Below are 22,489 nucleotides of genomic sequence, written 5' to 3'. Positions count from 1 at the left end.
GAGGTCTCACGTCCAGAGAACCTGTTCGTACCCTGTCGCACATTCGCCTTCATTCGAAAACTGCCTCTGTCCCTGGACTACTCTGCTCCATTCATGTAGACCTGCTCCCTCTCTCCACAGAAAGACGGCAGAATAAGCATCCTCCCTGGATTTGAAGTGGAAAAGGACAGAAATCCCCAAATATTAGCATGTATATTAATGTGGCGTCTATCATCTCTGCCAGGAACACCCTACTCCACTTCATTTCTAACTGCATGAGCAGAGAACAAAGCGGAGTGTATTTGCCCCAAAGAGTTCTCTGTCTGAAGCAGCCCCAGAGCAGTGCTCAGTCTAACCTGTGGCCATTTTTTTTCCCATTGTCTTGCTGATGCCTTCTGCCGTAATTCTGTTCTGCTTTTCTGGCTATAGGTATGCCAGGACAGGTGTCAAACCACAGCTACTCTATTTGCTCTTCATCATTTCTTGCTGCTGGACTGAAGGGTGTATACATTGAGAAAGCACCCTTAGCATTTAGAATGTATCACTCCTGGCCAGTCAAGAAATGATCAAAGAGGTAATTTCCCCTTACAGGCTGGGAAGAACATTTGTGATTAGGATTTTGTTGTAGTAGCTAATGAACTATTTTAAACACAGTGGCATTTTTTCTGGGAATGCAGCAGGTGTAATAATAGATACATAATATCTGATAGGAGTAAAAAAGCATGCCTGAGCTTTTTCTGATGTAGACTCCTTATTATTTATCTTTTTATCCCTGTGTCCAAAGAATCTCTGCAAGGAGAGTTCCAAAGGAAGCTTTACAAGGAGCTGCTGAAAAATTACAATCCGTTGGAGCGACCAGTTGCAAACGATTCCCAGCCACTCACTGTCTATTTCACTCTCAGCCTCATGCAGATCATGGATGTGGTAAGTCTGTAACCTTCTAGGAAACTGTTTTAAAGGGTGGATTTTCCCTTCCTAGAAGGGACATTTGAGATAGCAAAGGAATTACAAGAAATTGGAAAGCACAACTAATTCAAGACACAATGCCAAATTTTGTCTGCATCTTTAAAGAACTAAACGTAGAAGTATCATTTACCTATTTCTTAGATCTCTTCTCAGAAATTCCCAACATTTTTAGCAGTGAAAAATATTTCAAGGGGACCTCAAAATGCACACTTTGCCTTTCAATCTTTAACTGTCCTTAGAACCAACAAGCAGTATAGTCTGGGAGGGACTTGCAAAACCAAAGTTCTTAATTTCTGGTGGTCACTTAAGAACTGCCTATTTTGGAGGATGGAGGGGAGAGGAAATCCCACCAAAATCCAAGTTGTGTTATTTCCTTTGGTATGTAGACAAGAGTGCTACATTCTATATGCTTAAGTAGCTACTGTATTTTACAACCACACTTGACTGGTATATCAGTAGGTATTACTGTGCTGTGCTTGTACAATGCACTGCAGGATCTTTTTGGGTTCAAATATGACTAATTTAAGCTTCACTGTCACAGTGGCACAGAGATGCAACTCAGCATATAAGCAGGTTCACAGTATTTATCTTTACTGAATTCAACTAGCTATGACAATTAATAAGGAAGTTAAAGTCTTAAAAATGTACTTAACCTCAAAATTCCAATCTCTTCCTATCAGATGCCTAAAGTTCAAGACAGAGAGTTAATCTGTTCTGGAGTTGTCAAATTTAATTAAAACCCATACAAAATGAAAGGAGAATATCCACAGATCACTAGCCAATCTGGGTGTAGTCAATGACTGGCAGTCTTGGCTAATATGATTCAAAAGGGAGCTTTTGATCCTATGTCCCTGTCAAGAACCACCCTTCACAGTCAGTCAGAAACCTTAGGTATTTTAACTGGCTGTTTAGTTACAGCTCATTCTGCTTGCCATAAAACTCACTGCATTTCTTTCTCTGAGATCTGGGATTGACAACCAAAGAAAGAAATCAACCATGAAGTAAATTAAGCTTCATGCTATAAAACAAATGAGTTATATTCATTGTCAACAAGAAGCAAATGCTGGTGGGAATGACAGCTACTTGCAATAACAATTACTGGTTTAACAAGCTAGAAACAAAACATGTCACCATCACACTTTCCTGTAGTTTATATATTCACTTTAATGGCTTCTCAGCTGATAGCCACTGAGTGTAATTGGGAGTTAGACCTCTCCAGAGCAAATCCATCAAACCCCTGCCAGAACAGATCGAGCCAGGCTGGATCCTGGTTGCTGCTATTCCTTAGGTGAAGTCTCTTCCATTCCACTCTGACTTTGCTGACAGGAAAAGGGAGATGGTATATGAAATATTTTCTAAATACAATTGATGTTTCCTACCTTGTATTTCTAGTTTTAAGCTGTCCTATTAAAACCAGACATTTTCTACCCCATGGTTTTAGTTATGTGTTTCTTTTGATGGTATTGTGCATTAATATGCATGCTAGTATCAGCAGTACATAATGAGGGATCTGTAAGTGCCAATTGCCCCAGCTTAGTGGAGTTCACTAGAAAATAGAATTAATTAATTGTCTAATGAGAATGCAAGCTGGCATAGCAAATTATACAAAATGTTTCTAGATGGGGAGGAAAAGCAGGGGCAGCATCAGAAATATGCAGTTTGTGGATGTATTACTGAAGATGAGAACTAGGAAACTAAGGGAGTGTTTAGAGAAGAAGTGGGAGTACATGGTAGGCCTGAGATACAGCAAAAGAATTCAGAAGAGAGGTGGAATTTAGATGGAAGAGGATGGAATGCAAAATGGAAAGTAAGAGGTTTGAAAAAGTGGACTTCAAAAGGAAAAATCTTAAAGAGACAAAGACTACAGCATACCTTAGAGGAAGGAGAGGAAGAGGGGCTAATGGATGGTCATAGCTTCAGCACAATGGCAGTAAAAATAAAAAATAGGATGTAGATAAACTATTTATTTTTCTCTACTTCTCACCTCATGGAAATCCCTCAATCTGCACATAAAACTGGTCTTTGCTTTCTGTTTTACTGGTATTTTTTTCAGTGCTGGCATGGAATCTTAACATAACTTAGGCTTAGGAAAATTTCTAGTGTATACAGTTTCAAAAAAACAGATTATTGAAATATACTGATATGATATAATTTCCACAGAGAAAAAAATTACAGCCACCACATTTTGAAACACTATATGGAGGTAAATACCTTCTAACAGTGTTGTTTTCTCTTGCATCCATCTCAATAATAGTATCAGAGAACATTCAGCCACTGCCTATTGGTTTGGAGGGAACACTAGGAATAGACACAGCAGCAGTGCTTTTCCTACTGTGCTACATCTCATACAGAACAGTAAATGAATGGCACAGAAAAACAAATGCAGTGAGCATGAGGGTGTGAGGTTTGTGCCTAGCCTAGCATTTTTACAATAGATATATCTGTATCAACTTTAAGTTAATACAATTCAGAGAAAGTATCAGAGGGTATTTCATCCCCAAAAGTCAGAAGATGAAACCTTAGAAATTAAGTGGCCACATATTTATACTGCAAATGACTGCTCTGAGACACAAGCATGAAGAACTGGAATACACTGAGGTACAGAGTGATAGTTCAAACAATTTTTACTGCTACCTAAATGAGTACAAAAATCACAATCTTATTTTAGTTTGGATAAGGCCTCTAGAGGTCATCTTGTCCACTCCTCTACTGCAAAGATGTCTTAAATGGATGATGTTACTCAGGACTGTGTCAGGTCAAGTGCTGACCACTTTGACAGTCTTCCTGGCTCCTGTCCAGAGTCTCCACAACATTCCTGGGCAGTCAGTATTCCACTACCATCATGGTAGATTTTTCCTAACATCTAAGCATAACTTCATATTTTTCAACTTGGGAACAGTACAAAACAATTCTAGAAGAAATGAGACATCTTTTATTCAGGAAAATAATAATAAAAGATACTTTTGTTGAAGTATTCCAGATATCTTAGCCATTTGCAGCAAGGTGTGTATATTTCTGAATAACACAGCAGAAAGCTAGAGAATGAAATTTTGGTAACCCCACATGTCAGAACTATTTCTTTGAGTGGCTGTCAATGGTTCACTCTCAATATATAAGGTTTTCAGCTCTCTGGCTGGAATCTAGAATTTTTACCAGCTTTCCATATGGAAGATGGGGCAGCAATTTGGGAGTGTCATGAGCTGATCTCAGCCTTTGCCACTGAAGAAATCTGAGTTCTGGGCTCGTGCTCCCACAGGTTTGGCTTGCACCACTGCCTCTCTGAGTGAGAGTTACCTTATCCTCTTTTGAGGGGTCAGTTCTCTACATGACCTGTACTTTGGGCTTAGATTAGCTTAAACTGCTCACAAAACCGCCTGTGGTGCTTCTTCACTTAACAAGTCATATGTTTCAAAAAATACAAGTGAGCTCTATCTGTGATTCAAGTTGCAAAACTTGGGAGAATTCTGGAGCAATACCACCTTAGTTTGTGATTCTTCAACAAGACTCATGGTGACAAACATTTTGGTGGGTATAAGTGTGGCCATTTTGGTCTACTCTGATTGTAAATTAGTTAATTTTTTAGAATAAATATTTAATAATTTATTTAAGAAAGTTGAATTAAGCTACTTATCTACATGAATATTCAAATTCTCACTTATGTTGCCTAACACTACTTAGGAATCTTTCATGGTTCTTGAAGACACTTGCTGGCTAATTTAATAATTTACTACACAACAGTTTTTGCTTATTTTCCAGTTTCTCCTGTTCCTTTTTAAAAAAAATTTCTAGGTAGGGGAAAGAAAAGCACTGAATAGTTGTTTGTGTGTAGTGAGCAGCAGCAGAATCTCAAGGGAAATCCTGTTCCTTTAGGCTGTTCAACTCACTTATGCAGACCAAAAGATAAATGAAAGCATGCAAACTTTCTTACATTTATCTGAACTTAGTCAAAGTTTGCTTATCCTACATTGCCCTTGGTTACTTGCATGACTTAGTTTTATATATTCAAGGGCTTTTGTCCTTGTTTTGTGTTACCCAGTGAAGTGATCCAGCTGACTACAATGACTTACATACAAGGCTTTGCAAAGCCTCTGCATAAGGACCTGCAATTCAGTGTTTGCAGTCCAATACTCCAGACCCACTGGGCAAGACAGTAATGTCAAATATCCTGAAATTTTGAAAAGAAAATTATGCTGTCATTCAAAGAAGCATAACAGCTTCTGTAAAGAAACAGACTATAAATCAAACATCTTATCCACCAAAAAAGGGGAAAAAAAAAGAATTTTAAATCTGGAAAACTAATAAAAACAACCAAATCAAGAGGCTCATTGAAAAATGGTGCTAATGAAGTTCTTAAGCTGTTTATCAGACCTCAGCAGCCTCTTTGCAAACAATAGCTGTAGCAGAAGCTCATCAGATCTGCATTATTCTTTTAATTTTAACATTCATTAGAAAAACAGGGAGAAACTGTTTGCACTTTCATCTTGCAGCCATTCCCATTCCACCATAATTTATTCCTGAGAGTTTAGAAAACTGGAAGGGTGCTGGGATGTGCCTTCTGATATTTTTAGTTAGTTTAATAGCATGAAAGTTACTGGATTATAACAGAAAACAGAGTATTCAATTTTTCCATGAAATCTGAAGAACAGATCAGACAAGAGTCTAAAATATTCTTATAATTGCTCTACTTTAACAAGCAGACAACACCTCTCCTTACCCTAGTGTGGTGAGATGTTAATATACTAAGAGAAGCTGCAACCTTATTTCTGTGATATTTGTCTATCTTTCCTGTGCTTCTAAAGATCTCCTGGATTTTTTAACTCTTCTGTCAGCATTTTACTTAGTCTTCTCAAACAGGGTTTAGGTCTGGAAAGATATTTTAAACACAGGAGGATGTGTAGGATGGAATGGGAAGCAATGAATGTACACTAATTAAAGGCAGTTTGCAGGAAGGAAAAAAGGACTGACTAAAGGCTATAAAAAACCCTCCTGATAATAGTTCACTTGAGGACATTGGAGATGTCCATTGTATGTGAAAATCAGAACTTATATTCTGCTTTCTGGTTCCACAGGAGAGATGTTTGGAACTTTTCTGTAATATGAATCAGCTGGGGTTTTTCTGTTTGTAAGGGTTTTCTTTCTGAGTAAAGTGAAGCAGTTTCTCAGGCCTTATTCTTTGTGACATAATCAGTTTGAATAATAAAAACTCAGTACCTCATATTTTGTTCTCTAACTGCATTGGTATGGACACCCCATTAACTTAAAAAGTGACTAAACATCTGCTTCTATGTCAGTTGTGATGAAAAGAGCTTGTAACCTTCCTGTGAAAAGCATGGCTGAGGTGCTAGGAAACAGATTCCTCTGTGACACTGCTGCAGAGCACAGGGACCACCATATAAAGCCTTCACATTTTGCACAGGGCTTCTTACTAAAACAACAGATCCTGCGAAGTCACATCATCTAGTAATTATTAGTAGTCCTCAGTAATCAGCTAATGAAACAAAATTACAGTGCAAGATGTAATTCCTGGGAGTCAGATCTGGATAATACTTGGTCTTATACAAAGCTTTGAATTTACAGAAGTTTGGGACTGAAATGAATATACTCCTTGTAATATTGGTTGTTAATATAACCCTTGTAATAAAAAAGTTGTTCCTTTTTTCAAAAAGACTGTCATGTTCAAGTGTGAGATGATAGAGGATGTCACTATTTGATACACAAGTTCACATGCTTTGTTTTGACCAATATGGATCAGCTTGTTATGATCTGTGGTAATTTGCTTGGAAAGATAGAAAGACCCATATTTCTTCAGAAATGTTCTTGCCTTTGGCTAGTGGAGGATCTGGCTCCCTGCAGTACCAGTGCTAGTGGAGCACTCCCAGCCCTGGAGCTGCTGGGTGCTTTCCCTGCTGCTGCTTTCCTGGGAGAGCCACGGGCTGTCCCAGCCTGAGCTGCCCTGGCTGCAGGGTTTGGTGTCTGCTCCCACAGAGCAGTTCCCTGCTCCACAAACCTGCTGCTCCTTGGGAAAGCCCCTTCAGTTCCCTGCTCCACAAACCTGCTGCTCCTTGGGAAAGCCTCTTCTGCTGTGCACAGAACGAGGGGAGCTGCCTTGGTTGCTCCTGGGTTTGGTTTGCCTCTGACTGCAGTGTCACCATGCACGAGAAGGGAGTTCAAATGCAGGTGGCTGCCCCTGCTGAACACATTTCTTTTCTGGAAAGGCTTCTGGAAGTGCTGTGGGAGGATGCTGTGGGCTGGGTGAATTATGTGGGGAAAAGCAACTCCCAAGTAACCATCACGGCCCCAGCCCCAGTGCTGTGGTGTGATCTGTGTGGGTCTGTAAGTTGGCAGGAATGTGCTGCAGCAATTTTGGGGATGATGGCAAGGGAAGGCAGGAAATGCTGCTAAAGCAGTGTGGTATTTCTGTTCCTGTCCTGTCTCTGCTCAGGGCTGCATTCTCAGTGCCCTGTAGATACAGTGCCTGCTTTTCTCTCAGCAAAGCACACCCTATCAAAAGTTTCCAGTCATTTACAAATCTAATATTGCTGACAGCAGCTGAACAAAGTATTGTCAATGGACTGGAAGCAAACAATTCTGTATCTCTGAGCTGCATATTAACATAAATACATTCAAATGTTAATTACTTCAAATGTTAATTACTTCAAATTTGGATTATACAGATGTGAAGTCTTCAGTTTGTCCTGAACTCTTCACCATATTCAGTAGCCTAAATAGACCACTAAATAATCCAACTGTTCCCAGTCTAAATATATATGTGAATTACAAAAAAGGAAAAGAAAGGAAAGAAAGGAAGGAAGGAAGAAAGATCTCACAATAGGTAGGCAGCAGGGACCCTATTTGTACAAGGACTTATGTAGAAAAATAAATCTTTTAAAATTCACTTAGAATTTTAATTACTTAAATAATTTACTTTAATGTGTTAACCAATTTATTTTTAATTTATTCAAAATTAAAAGATTTATTTTCCAAGAATAACCAGAAGCAGCCTGAAAGACATGTCTATTCAGATTTAACCTTCACTTGTGCTTGCATTTTCATGCCTGTTACTGCAACTAGAATTTGATTTGTAAAAAGGAAAGGCTGGTAACCCTGGCTTCAACAGCAGCTAACTGTGAAGCACTAAGAGCGTGGCATGAAGCCATGTGCTGCTCACTGGCAGCAAGATAAGAATATGATATTCATCCAGTTCATCTCTCCCAAATCTTCTGGTAGTGATGGGAGGCCACATTTGCATGGTTTATAATCCTGTCTCCTCATTCCCTGTGTGCTCCTCGGAAAAAACTCCCCTGAAGGGAAGATGATCAATAACCCTGTGCAGACCTGGGGGACCCAGGCACATGTTCAATCACACAGCACTGCTACTTTGCACTTTTGTTGGCTTGTTTTCTGTGTTCACTCAGAAGCGTTTGCACATTTCTGTGCTCAGCATCCCCTTAATTACTCTCAGTAACTACACAGGTTTAGGGTTTGAGAGGAAGGCAGGAAGGAAGGAATGAGGCCTCTTACCCACCATCTCCAAAACTACTAAATGCAACAATGAGGACAGAAAAAGTAATGAGCACTGACAGAGCTCAAGAAATTCAGATGAGCATTTTTATGGATTTTGGAGTGCTCACTCCATCTCTGTCCCCACAGACAGAAATAATCTTTTCACAGAGGAGAATTTGCTCTTTTGTGCTGTGGGAAAAACAGCCTGAAGGACCATGTAGGTGTTCTGACATTTCAGTCATGACGCTTGTTGCATTTGTGAAGAAACAGAGCTACGGCTGATTTCCATCAAAGTGTTCCTCTCAGCTCAGCTCTGTTAGTCAGTGCCTCTGTAAGTGATTCTCCACAGGCATACCAGAGAAGTGGGGACAGTATGGATTTTCATGGAAAGCAGGAAAGGAAGGCCCTTAAGAGGACTCTCAAATGTGTCCATCAGAGGATGGGTGAGGAATAACTGGAACCTGTGTAATATGACTCATCTTCTCGAGTTATTGAAGTGTCTTAGCAATACTTCTGTGTCAAGAGTTGCAGAGACATTCAGAAGGATAAACAAAGAATTTTGTACTCTGCCCTTCTCCAGAAAGTTTTTTAATTTCTATGGTGATGCCTGTGCTCAATCCTAGATTGACCCGAGAGCCCAAAACATCCAAGATAATGGGTAATGTTACATATCACAGAAATTTTGGAGCAACTCCTCCTTGCTTAATTTTCCTACACTGAAGCTGGAGGTAGGATGTAGTATAGTTAGAGACACTGTCTGGGATGAGTAATAGCATTTTGCCAACTGACCCTGTGAAGCTGGCTTTACCTAAGTCCATTTGTAGTGCACAGAGCCATTCCTTGCGGCTGTGTAAGATGCCTCTGGGTTCCTCAAAGATTTCAGCTGCTGCTAAATCATAGAAAATATGCTCTGGTCAGGTGTGGAAAGTTTTGATGCTGTTAGTCACAAAACTAGGATAGATGAATGCCAGCACCAGGCTGGTGCTGGAGCTGTGTGCTCTGATCACTCACAGGGGAGAGGGAGAGGAAGAGACAGCTCTGGGTTCAGCTCCCTGTTCCCCCATAACTTCTCTCCTTGAAGAAATAACACACGCACTTTCCTTCCACTTCAGTCTGCTGGTACACTGAAGTGTAACAACCTGACCTTTCAATTTCAGTGTTTTGCAGCTAACCTCTAGGAAGATAAATCAAGTTCAAAGGCTTTGATTCCCTCTGGTTTTAACACCATGTAATGAGAGGGGCTATGGGCTCCCTTCTTTGATCTTATCTTGTGGTACTGTTGGTAGTTCCCAGGTTCCAGCATGTGTTCAGAGCTGGGCTGCCTATCTCTGTGAGACTGGCAATGGTAATCAGCACCTAGAGCCAGTATTTAACACTAATTCAGGGTTCAGTCCTCTCAACAGGAGTCTGCTACAAAATACACTAGAATCAAGAATTATTTGTAAATAAAGCAACAGAAGACAGTTATTACTTTGCATGTTTGTGAGAAATTTAACTGCACTTTAAGGTCTATGCTATATTCAAAAATTGAACTGAGTGAAACACCTACAATTAATCACAGAAATTCATAAGGTAACCTGAAAAATGTAACTTGCTCTTCAAAATATATTTTTTCATGCAAGATGTGCTGATGTATGTGATTAGTCATGCTGTACTCTGCTCATTTCATATGCCTTATCCCTGCTTGTCTTTGCAAAGATGAATGTGTTCATATCTAAATACAATCTCTTGCTAACAATGATGTACTGAAAAAAAAAGAAGACAGACTGCTGTTACAATTACATCCCCATGGTAACAAAAATGGTACATCATGAGCCTCTCACACATATTTATAATATCAACTTCTTTTTCCTGGAACTCGGTGAAAGCCACTTCTCCAGCTTCTACCAGGACAAAGCCCTGGTGCAGCCAATGGCAGCACAGCTCTGAGACCTCACAGAACACAAAGACCTTCCTGCATCCTGAGAAGGCTCCTCACACAGATGCTCTGAGTTAAGGTCACTCTTTTGTACTCTTTCTGCAGCAGCTTTTTGCTCTGATGGATTTGCATCTATCTGGGGAGACCTGTGTGTGGTCTGAGCAAACTGCCTTTCTTTTAAAGCAATATCAAGAAACTGGGGAGAAAGCAAATGCTTTCTACAGAAGTATATAAGACAAGTTGGTGTGGAGAAAATGCTGGCCTTTTCCAGACACAAACAGTGCAAGTTAAAAAAAAAAAAGGCAAAACAAACAACCTCCCTCAGAGTTCACCTGAATTAGGTTAAGCAAAGTAATCAGACTCCTTATCTCATAGTCCAAACTCAACCTTAACCCAGGTAAAATTCAAATTGTATTTTTCTAGATTTTAAAAAAATAGAAAAAGAGATATTCAGAATGCCAAAAATGAACATCTACTCCTATCCCAGCAACACAGAATGCTCTAACAATATTTTAGCATTTTAACTTCAGAAACTTTTCAACTTTCTCAGAACTCCAGCTCTAAGCAGAAGCATACTTGTCTGTTACATTCAGGTTTACTTCCCCAGTGCTTTGTTTCACTCCATGCACACCTGAACAGTGCATGAGAGAGAGAGGAACTCCAGGCTTCAATATCCATACAGAACATGTCTGAAAATCCCCAATTTTTTCAGACTTCCACATAGGTCAAACTCTACAGTACCTAAAGCCTGAACTGTAACTATGTGTAAGCTCATAGTAAACCTTGTATTAAATATGTAGTGGCTCAAGTGTTAAGTACAGACCAGAACTGTAAACTGGGGCACCTGTCCACCCCTCACACCTGGAGCTTTCCTTTCCTCTTCTGCCATTCCCTCCCTCCCAGGTGCTGGATGCTTTTCCTCAGGAGTGTGGCTGAGTGACTTGCAGAGTCTCCATCCCACAGTTTCTGCAGTTTCCATCCCACAGAACCTGGAGACCCCTGTGGCTCAAGCACAGCCTCTGCACCCCCTGCTTCCAGCACCAAGTTCCATTCACACTGAGCTCACACTGCTCTGCCCAGCCTGGCCCTTCTCTTGCCGGAGAGACACATTTTTCCTTTTGTTTAATTTGCTGAAAATAATGTGCTTGTAGGATAGAGGGAAGATTTACAATGTAATTTTTAAAAAATCCATTTGTTGATTTTCTATTAATATATCTGCATTTTAAACAATTTGGTTAAAAAAACCCGACAAGAGAATAAATAATCTGAACAATTTCAGATGTTCTGGATGAGATATGTTTACAAACTGTCAAGACAGGAAAATGCTCAATAAACACTAAGCAGCATATTCTAGAAAGTAATTTTAAAAATAGCATTACATGTATATACCTAGTCCAGCCTGGAGGAGTGCATTTCAAAGGAAAATGGTACAAGCAGGCATTGCTTTGAAATAAAGCTTCCATATATTGAACTTTAAACATTACAGGCTAGTTAAGGAAATATTTATGAAGACAGGACAAATTTTATAGGTGAGAAGCTGCACAAAATTGAACTAACAACACCAAAAGAGCACTCTGCTAAGGAGAGGTAACTTGAGCTGGAATGTTTGGTTATCAAGAATTATTTCTAGTGAGGCTCACTCCTTGATTTACAGAAGAAATAGTTCTAGTAAATATGGCCAGGCTGAATTACTGAATGTAGGACACAGTTCCAAAACAAAAAAGAAATAGAATTAGAGTGCAGAATCAGACCTTAATCCCACCCATCCCATGCAGAAAACGTCACTGGAATAAAAATGGCTCTCTCCTAGAAATATTTTAAATTTGTTTATAGAATTGAGCCTACACACAACAGTCATTAGCCCTAACACTCTGCTTTCAGCTTTTTCCCAGTGTTCCACTGCATTCTCTTTTCCTGCTGTACTTTCTAGCCTTGGTCCTTGCCACAGCACTCAGCGGATTCACACAGGAAACAGAGAAGCTGTCACTGCACTGGTACTGCCACTCTGCCCTGCAGGGTTATGGAACATGCAGGCTGAGTTCAGAATATGCCTGCCATGGTTTCACCCCAACTAGAAATTAAAACAGTGCATGCAGTTGCTCACTCAGGCCCCTCCCCTGGTGGGGAGGAGAATCAGAAAGAAAAGGTAAAACACATGGGTTGAAATAAGAAGAATTGAAGAAGTGAAACCAGCCCAAACCAGGAAAATGCTGAAGTTTAGGGGACTTAATAACTTTATTCACTGCATAACAAATTAATGGGAGGAAGAGGTGTTCACAGAGGGAAACTACCTGTTTTCCATACATAACAATTAAGCATCTCAGCCCCAGAATAGCCATTTATTGCCTCATTCCTCATTAAATTTACAGTCCAAAGTCACCTTTCCTAAAAAATCAAAATGGATAATGGCAGCAATCTGTGCCAGTCTGTTATCTCTATCAACAAAACTCCACTTTTCCCAGCCAGGAGCAATTCTCCTGAGCCATTCTTTATTTCAAAGACCTCCAGCATGCAGACTGCATGAAGAGCCATTCATATGCCATCCATCACAAATCTAATAAACCTAAGAGCTCAGTGGAAGAGAAGTTTTCAAATTTCATTTTAATTAACTACTCCCATTTTGGTTGGACTTTATAGTTTAATTCTTTGATTTAAAAAAAGGTAGAAAAAATTAAATCAAATATCAAGAAGCACACCAAGTAATGAAGATATTTGCAGGCTGGGTTTTGGAGATTTCACTATAAAACCTTAATGCTACAGGAAATACTTAACTAAATCCTGAGCACAGCTGCAATTACCCCTAAAGGTCTGAAGGAGCCAAAATCTGAATATTGAATATTTTTCTGTCTTTTGCACCTATTTTTAAGAAATCAGAAACATTCTTTTGTCTGTTCCTGATGCTGAATCTCACATGCTGGATCATGGAATATTATGAATATTATTTATGCAGTGGTATTAACTGTTTACACAGCATTTTCTGCTTAATTGGAAATATGTGCTGTAAGCTGAGTAAAAACCATTTTACTTTATAAAAAGGTCTATTGCTGACCACTGCAGTGAAGGGTAATTGCAATGGCCTATTCCTTTCATGGTGAAAAGGAAGTCAGGTGAGAAAGAGGCGTCAGGAATTCCAATCTTTTATGTCACAAATCATATACACTGACTGTTTCTTCATCTTTCTTTTGCTTGAACAACCTTTTTCACTTTGACAACTTTCACTTCTTCACATTAACAACTTTGTTTGGCTTTTTATTCCTATACAAACCTCCCTTCTTAATTCCCTCTACTACATTCTTCAAGACCAACACTGGCTGCAGCTCCAGGCCACACCTATGGGTGATCAGGGGTAGTCCTTGGCCAGCAGCTGCAGTCTTCATTTCAGTGTCCCTGCAGAAGCACCAGGATGGCTTTTTAAAGTAACTGATTTTTATCCTCACCCTGAGATAGCAAAATTCAATTTTGTCTGCATGACTAAGAAGCCCTGAGCCACCTTTAATAGCAAAATACAGCTTTAACATTGGCACAGGGAGAGGATATTTTCAATAAACCCCCACAATGACTTACTGTGGGAAGACTGAGAGGTCACCGTGGTGCTCTCAGGGCTGCAGATGAGTGGAGCTGGAGCAGCCCCTGCTCTGGCCTCTCCTGCAGGTTGGTCACACAGGGAGCTGCTGTGCCCCAGCACCAGGGCAGGGAGGGGAGTGCAGCCCTCTCACTACTCTCCATGACTGCTGAGGATCTTGGGTTCATCCTGCCACTATGGCTGCCTGAAGTATGGACATAGCACCAATCTTCTGTCACCTGGCCAGTTTATGAGTGCTTAGCTCACCCTCCAGCCTATCCTCTCAGGACTAAGCCTGTAGGAATTCAGGCTTTTTCAGCTGATACACTTTAGTGCTACACTTTAGAGCTCAATGCATGACCCTAAAAAGGAGCAGGAAGGAAACCCCAAGCTGTGTGAAACAAAAATTGAACATAACAGGACTTAAAATGAGGCAGGGGGGAATGCCAGTAGGCACAGGTAATTTGACACTGTGGATCAGATGATGTTGAGAATGTTTAATGAGCAAGTGCTGAGACAATAAGAGCTAATGAACTGCCTAACCTGCTGGTTTCAGTAGGATGACATTCAAGCACAGAAAAGTGAAAATCACGTAAAGTAAAGAAAGTGTCTTGCATGTTTCTCACTGGCTGTCAGAGTGTTGTTAACTTCAGACCACAGTTATTAGTTTCAGTTTTGCTAGAGGGTACTAATCAGGAACATAGTATTATGCTGTAACAAGTGATGTCTTAAAATGTTCTTCCAAAGTCTTTATTAAGGTTGAAAGTAATTGAAGCCCAGTTCAAAGAGCCATAATTTTTTCTATAATTTAGGTGAGATTCAACCACATAAAAATAAAGAATCTAAATGTGAAGTGCAGAAATTACAGCTCATAGATTTTAGTTAGAATATCACCTTAGGCTAGTCCCTGGGAAGTGTGTGTTTCTTGCTAGGGGCTGCACATCACTGCATGCCACTCTCTTGGCATGCAGCTTTATTTTAGTTCTTTTTCCCCTTGCAGTTGCCATGTAGTTTTTCTAGTGTGGATGCTACATGTGCTGAAATCCATTTGAAAGTCTACAGATATCATTACAGAGCTTGTAATGTCCAGGCTAACACCTTTCACAAAGCATTATCGAGTTTCTCTCTTCTTTTATATACTCTGAGGAACACAGGGTAAGGGAAGGATAATTTGAGACACTGGTAACTGTGTTTCCAAAGGTGATCAGTCCAATGGATTGTAGAAATTGAAAAAACAGACAAAACCAGGAGTGGGAACTGGAAGAATGGAGTCAGTGCAATTTCCTTCAAAGACTTGCAGAAATTATTACCTCTACCTTCAAAAATGAATCAAGAACTAGTCAAGTCTCCTGATGTCAGCTACTTTCCTTTCATTAACTGCACTGCCACAAAGGAACATGGCAAGCAGTCCAGTAGCAATTCACCACCTGTCCTCTCTGCAGTTATGGATGGAGATGGCCAAAGCAGCCTCCACCCACCTCCCACTGTGCCAAGGAAAGCTAAATGTCCAGCAGCAGGGCTACTTGGCTATTGCCTGAACAGCAAGTACCTTAAGGCAGCTGGTATGGAGGAAAAACTACACCAATCTCAACAACCTGATACAGTGCCTGATCTCTTTCTCTCTTGGGATGATTCTCCAACATGTAAAGCCATTTTTCTTTCCTCCTTTATAGCAGAAAGGGTTTGTAACAGGAGCTTCCTTGTTTTTGTGTCAAAACACATGAAGTGTTCTGTAAGTGTTTACAAAATGAAGTGACAAAACTGGTGAAGTTCTTTGAAGCCTTTCAAGCCCACCCATCATTTTACAGGGAGGTACTTGCACAGCTCTGTTGAAAAGAGTGCTAATGTAGTTTGCTGTGAAGCATTTAAAACAATGTCCAAAAAACCTCTCCTAAGCAGGGAGAAACCCTGCAGGATGTCTCCTGCCCCATCTTTTACCAGCTTCACTTGGGGCCACAGCGAATGACAAACCCTCCAAAATCAGAACCTTTCCTCTAGTGATGGATGAGTCGATCCAACAATGACTAAAAGATTGGAAATTGTTTGCTCCAACAAACAGTATTAAAAACTCAAAACACTGCTATAAACCAAGCCTCAGCAGGCAGTAAAGTTTTTATATCTGAGGAGCAATGATTTATGATTCAAACACTGATGGAACCTTAAATATAGTGATCCAAGTGGAAATTACTTAGCTCATATGTAACCCTCTTTCAGACTCTAAATGCTTCAAATAACAGAAAGAAATACCATGAAAACAACAAGGGCCATCTTCACTCAGGGCTTGTCTCTACAGTACAAGTCGCATTTGAGTCAGTGCTCTCAGAATAGGCTCTTTGAGCTAGGTTTGAGTGAAAGCTGACACTTCAGAATAACTCCTGGCTTTCAGAATACGCTTGCAGAGTGTCCTGCATGCCAACCTGTGATGGCTCTGCCCTGTGCCTGGCAGTGGCAGGCAGCTGAATCATGCTGCCAGCAGCACAGCTGCTTTGACACTCTGCTGTGCCCCTCAGCTCTGCTATGTGAGTGCTCAGTGGCAGCTCTCTGGCCTGGCACTGTGATGTGCACTGATGGTAGAGGCTCCTTCCTGCCACTCCTAAAATAGTTCCCATGTCTGTGCTGTGGGCTCAGGCCCTCCCAGCAGATCCTCACAGCACCAGCAACACCCCAGCTTCAGTACAATCCCTTTCTGGCTGCTGAAAAGGACTTTTTGAAACATCACTAATTTAAAGCTAGGGCCATTCAAGTGTAGAAAGAGATCACACTGGGAATTTAACTCAGGATTTAACCATGCCATTCTGCTAATAGTCCTGAAGCAGGCTTCCTGCAACATAATGGATTCTGAATTGCTCTGTGCCTCTGAGTAGGCAGTTGTAGGTGTACAGAGAAACCACCCAGCAGTGGTGCTCTCAGCTTTGCTCAGGTGCTGAACTGGGGCATAGCATTATAGGAACTTCTCATGTTCACCTGGGACAGCACATAGAGCTTTCAGAAAATATTACTAAGGACAAGTTACTTTGGAGGACAAGTTATTATTGGCAATATTTCTATCTTACATAAAATTGCCTATGATGAATAGAAACATGGAGATTTTACATGCCCTGAGCTGGCAACCCTTCCCAATAGACTTTAGTTCTGGTGAGATAAATGATCTCTTAAAGATTATTTCTTCTTTCATGAATTAAAGATCCCATACAAACTAGTTTTGTAGTGCTCTAACACCATAAGCAGGCTGAGAGAGGCTCCAAATTAATGTTTGTGGGGCTAGAGAATAACAGCTACTAGTGCAAGTTAATTACTGCTTTGCTTGGCTGACATCTTCAGCAATGCCTTCACATGCAGATTCAGTGGAGCTTAATAATGGATTTCTGAAAGCAAATGGTTGGAGACCTGTTTCCCCAGGATGCCATTTAAATGAGTTGCCCACTTGAGATAGTTTTGAAAAAGGTTCATGGAGGTGATGAAGCAGAAAATAGAGAGGAAAAGTGCTGAATGACTAGCTGTGGTCTGTGATTATTTATATTTTTATGCTACTTTTTTTTAAAGCAAGGTAGGAGTGTGCATGATAGTAGACTTTATTCATGCACATTGGCATCTTTATTTAAAATCTTTCTATTTGTATGTTGGACATTTAGTTGTGATTACACACAGCCTAGTAACACTTTCATACATTTACTGATGCTGCTCCTCAAAAGGTTTCTCTTGCTTTAAAAATGCCATTGTCCCTTGCAGGGCATTTGATTTTACATGCTGTGTAACTTCCTACTAATGTGCTGATCTAAAATGGTTGCAATGAAAGGTTTCTCAGGAGTTCTTTTTGGTTAGTAGTTCACAAAACAAGAACAGAAGGGGAAAATTTACCTTATTTACCTTTAGTAAAGTGCGTTATTAAAAAGGGGTATTTAATTGTATGTGATTAAACATTTTTGGCCATTTTTTTGTTATTTAGGAATGACATTTAAGTTCAAGAGTGACAGATGTAAGTTCAGAGGTCTAGACATATGAACAACTCTGGCAGTTGAGGCTGTACAGGTGACTGAATTTCCTGTGACATCTTCTCAGACTGTAAATGGAGCTTTGGTGTTGGGACAGGGATTGTGTGCTCAGAGTGGAAAATGTGGAATACTAACTGCATATATAGTGTATTCCATTAGCTTCACACCACCCAGGTGGATGCTGATATGGTATCTCCACAGAAAAAGGTCACTGATAATTTCCTGTGTCTGAGCAGTGAAGAATTAAAGTCTACAACTTCAGCATTAACATTCAGATGCCTGCTGTGTCACCTGAACTTACATCAGGCACAGGAGTGCAGGGAAAGGCCTTCAAAGAATAACAATATCCTGCGCTGACAAGTTTTCTGGTAAAGCTGATGCAGCACTTTTTGTACAGTTCCACTGACCCCAGGGGTGCCCCTTGCCTGTTCAGCAGCTCCTCAGAGTGGCCCCAACACCCCTCAGCTGAGCTTAGCCACACTTTGCTCCTTGTTTTCCTACTGCCTGCCTCTGTCTGCTGGGTAAGGTTAATTAGTGCCAGGGCTTCTGCTAAGAAAGGTGGCACAGGCAGCCTCTGCTGTAATCTGCCTTGCCTTTGGAGACTCTTTATTAAAGAAGGAGCCCCAGGGAAGAGTCTGGCAGAAGGATACCCCCAGGAGACAGTTTGATTGGTAGCAGTAATATTAAATTGGAATTTAAAAGTTCCTGTGAAAACTTCGATTCCAATGAGTGAGTGGCAATGATTCCCATTGCTTTGAAAGGTACTTTGGCACAACTGGTTATTTAAAAATCATCAAATGTATTTAATGGTATTACTTTATCTAAATAATACTAAACTGGGGTTTGTTTTTTTCTTCTTCCTCTCCTCCTTCCCTCCAGGATGAAAAGAATCAAGTATTAACAACAAATATTTGGCTACAAATGGTAAGTTTTGAAACAAAGTATGTTTGTTTTTCCCCTTCAGTTTTAGAGTTTAATCTGGTGAGGGGTTTGAATTTTAGAAAACTTTCAGGTCTGTAGAGAATATATTAGTTGACTCCTAATTCCATGTCAGATTTTCTTTGCTACTACTAGATACCACAGCAGAGAACTTTGTCCTTATTAACTCATGGCCAGTATTGTTGGGCAGAAGTCAATCTTTACTCACTTTTTAATGAGTGGAAGAGATAATAGATAATTCAAGAACTTTGTGAGAGTATTTTGAAATTGTTTTCTCTGAAAGGTTACATTATGACTCAGAATTAACATGGTGCTTCTTAGCATGCTGACTCCTGTGGAGTCCTAATGCATCCACAAACATTTCTACCATAAGTTTGTCTTAAGCTCTGCAAAGATGGTGATGTGGAGTTTTCTCCACCTACAGCAGCATGGATGAGAATTTGCCATTAGCTGAATTCCCATCAGTACTACAGAAACCAGCTGAGCACCGTGTTAGGTTAAGGAAGTCACAGAAGTTACAGAAGATTTTTATTACTACAAACAATCACATAGATTTGCAGAAACTTTATACCTTTCAGTTTCTTTTACCAGCTCATTCTGTTTAAAGGCATTATTTTTAATTTTATTGTAACATTTTAAATTGAGCACCTCACTTGCCCTGGGGTAGGCCTTGGGAAACAAAGGAAAGACTATTCTGATGATCTGTAAGAATAGCATGGCTATTCCACATATTTACAAAGAAAATCTCCATGGAAGAAGCACTCAGCTCATGCTTTTATAGAGGCCTGTTGTACAGCAGGATTAAAACTGTCAGTATAATATGTTTTTGGCTTTTAGCTACAAAGACCATAGTTCCTATGATTTCTTACCAGTAAATGATACAACACTTTGTACTCAAGAGGCTGTAATTTATTTTACATTTCTTTGATCTCACAGCATCCTTATCCTTTTTGAGTTTGTTTTTTTTTCCCCTTAGGAAATTTTTTATTATATTATACATTCTGTATTTCTTTTGATTTATTCACCTTCGCACATACTGGATATGAAGCGCCTTAAGACTGCAATGAACAGATCACTTGGTTACTACAAAAAATGTAGCCACTCCTCATGGCTTGAGTAGACATAAAAATATAAGTGTTTGCATATTAACTGTCTATTAATGGTGTTCTAGACAGAGTCAAAGCAAAGCTTAAGACAAACACGTGTCATTCTCTTAGAATCATCTGAAATAAGTTTTTCCCTGAATCTCTCTCCATTGCATTCCTTGATATATATGTGTATATAATCAGCAACGTATCTTTAATAAATTTTATGATACAATGTACCTTAAACATATTTTGTGTAATTATCCCCAAAATACTTAAATGCAAAAAATAACTTGAGAGAAAGGGGAATATAAATCTAGTATTTATACAGGCAGACTATTTCATCTGACCATTACTCCATGGCAATACTGTTCAGCATCAAAAATCTAAAACTTGATCTAAGTTATAGCAGGAGCCTTGCTTAATCACACAGATTGGTACTAACCAAAGCACCCTGAGCTCTTTGCCATTTTAATCCAAATTAAAGGTGCTTCAGCTCCTTTAACAGGAGTTCTAAAGTTAAAGCAAAATGAAGCAGATCATGCCCTGCTGGACGGGTGAGCACTTTGTACACGGGGCTGACAGAGCAACCATCAATCTGTTTAACGTGATCTCTAATGCAGCCTTGGCTATTAAGTTTTCTGCTGCCCTTGGATTTACGTCACTCAGCATCACCCTGTGCTACAGAGCCGTGGCCATGGGAACTCCTAACGTAAGCTGGGCTAGGAAATGATTGGATATGTTGATATCTACTTCAGCTGGCAGTGAATGCAGCCTGCCAGACCTGGCCCTGCCACCACGAGTGTGACCTGCTCTGGCAGCTCCTGAGGATGAGTCACCCAAAGCCACTGAGCCACAGCTTCCAGTGCCTTAAACCCACACAGCTGATTTGCTTACATTGCCGGTCTTTGGAAAAAACAGATTATCCTGGCATCTCAGGACTTCTACGTTACACAAAGACGAAGTGGTAAAAAAATTACAGTGACATTCGTCAACCAAGAAGTTCATGTAAAACAGCTTACTGGGAAAATGCATGTAAAACTTCTGAAAAAATATGAGAAGCAGTTGGTCAGCTCACAGAAGTTGTGTATAGTTGGCTGCAAGCAGCACATGTATCTTAACTAGGGAACTGTGAAACCAAGAACTATGAACAAAGCCAAGTAATTGAAGATTTCCATTAAAAACTATTATCTGTAAAGCTAAAGGAAAAAAACAGTGCATGACTCAGATCTTTTGTCTGATTTTGCTACAAATGTAGCAAAAAATGAATGAGATAAATATAGAAGCACAGGCCAAGAATAAATATAGTAAACACCTCACAAAAGCTGCATGATGAATGCTATTAGTTGTGCTGAATGCATCAAAATTGTTTTTATGCTGTTGTAAAGGTACAAGAATGCATTTGAATACCTGCAGCATGAGGCTGACTGGTAACTTGGAGTATCAAATCAAAACTTGCCTGTGACAGTAATGCAAGGAATTCCATAGACCAGTTTGATGTGAATACCCCATGAGAATGACCAATAACATTTACCTCCACAATACCCACTGGCAATTTTTCCTGACCTTAATGTCTATCAAACATTTTGACAAGGACCGCTAGACACAAGGGGTGTTGTACATTTACTCACCCATTTAAAAGTTTACATTTAAGAAATTAACATTTGGCATTGCAACTTGGTAAATCTGGACAAGCCCTCCTGTAAGTTACATGACACCTACAGCCAAGTGAAGTTAATATAAACATAATAATGGAGATACAGAGAAGCACATAATGAAGCATAGACAGAGAAAATTTGGTAAATTTTGTAAAATGAATTGAACACTATTCCTTATACCCTTGGTGCTCAACAGAAACCACCCTAGTATCATGACAACCCATTTGCGCAGGAAGGGATGATGTACAACCTCCGTTTCAGGAAAATACAGCAGGAAAATACTCCTGGAGTGCAGGAGGCTTGCTGGGGCTGCCACAGTGCTCAACTGGCTGCAGGCTGGGGCTCTGCTCCACCATATGTTTCAATGTCAGAGTGTGGGATTTAGCAGTGCTGAGCTCAGATCAAAGCTCTGCTGGTGCAACTGTGCCAGCCTGCCTGTGCCAGCAGCCAGGCCTGGGCTGGAAGGAGCACAGGCAGCCCCAGGGCAGCTGCCTCCAGTGCAGGAAGTGCCAGCCAGGGAGAAAACCTGTGCCATGGAGCATCTGCCTCAGAGTTTGGGCAAAGCCAGGCCCAGGAGCTGCCAAGACCTCCTGCTGGCATTACCCTTGTGCCATCACAGTCATCTTCTGTCAGCAGTGAATGCTGGCTGCTCTACCCCATGCCTATGAGCAAGGTACTACAACCTGAGAATTTCCAGCCACAGCAAACAAAGGTCTCTATGAAGATAAAGATAATGGAAGTTACTGTATAAATTATAAAAGCAGTTCAATCCCAAACTGGCACCTGAGACAGTGTGAACAACAAAACTCAAGCACTCCAAATGTCTTCTAGGCTGTAATGTGCACTGCAGTGCGAATTGAAAATGAGGGGTTTATGAGTTCCATTGT

General features: G+C 40.3%; 1 protein-coding gene across 1 annotated transcript in view; it reads left to right on the top strand.

The window, feature by feature from the left end:
- The window catches only part of CHRFAM7A (CHRNA7 (exons 5-10) and FAM7A (exons A-E) fusion), a 38,337-nt gene that overhangs the window by 739 nt on the left and 15,109 nt on the right, over positions 1 to 22,489 (top strand). Inside the window, exons 2-3 of the mRNA XM_064722104.1 lie at positions 764 to 903; positions 18,800 to 18,844. Of these exons, the coding sequence (XP_064578174.1) occupies positions 764 to 903; positions 18,800 to 18,844 (185 nt within the window). The remainder of the gene's footprint in view (positions 1 to 763; positions 904 to 18,799; positions 18,845 to 22,489) is intronic.

This window comes from Zonotrichia leucophrys, chromosome 10 (assembly GCF_028769735.1).
Source record: "Zonotrichia leucophrys gambelii isolate GWCS_2022_RI chromosome 10, RI_Zleu_2.0, whole genome shotgun sequence".
Lineage (NCBI taxonomy): Eukaryota > Metazoa > Chordata > Aves > Passeriformes > Passerellidae > Zonotrichia > Zonotrichia leucophrys.
This window is presented reverse-complemented; position numbering and strand designations above follow the sequence as displayed.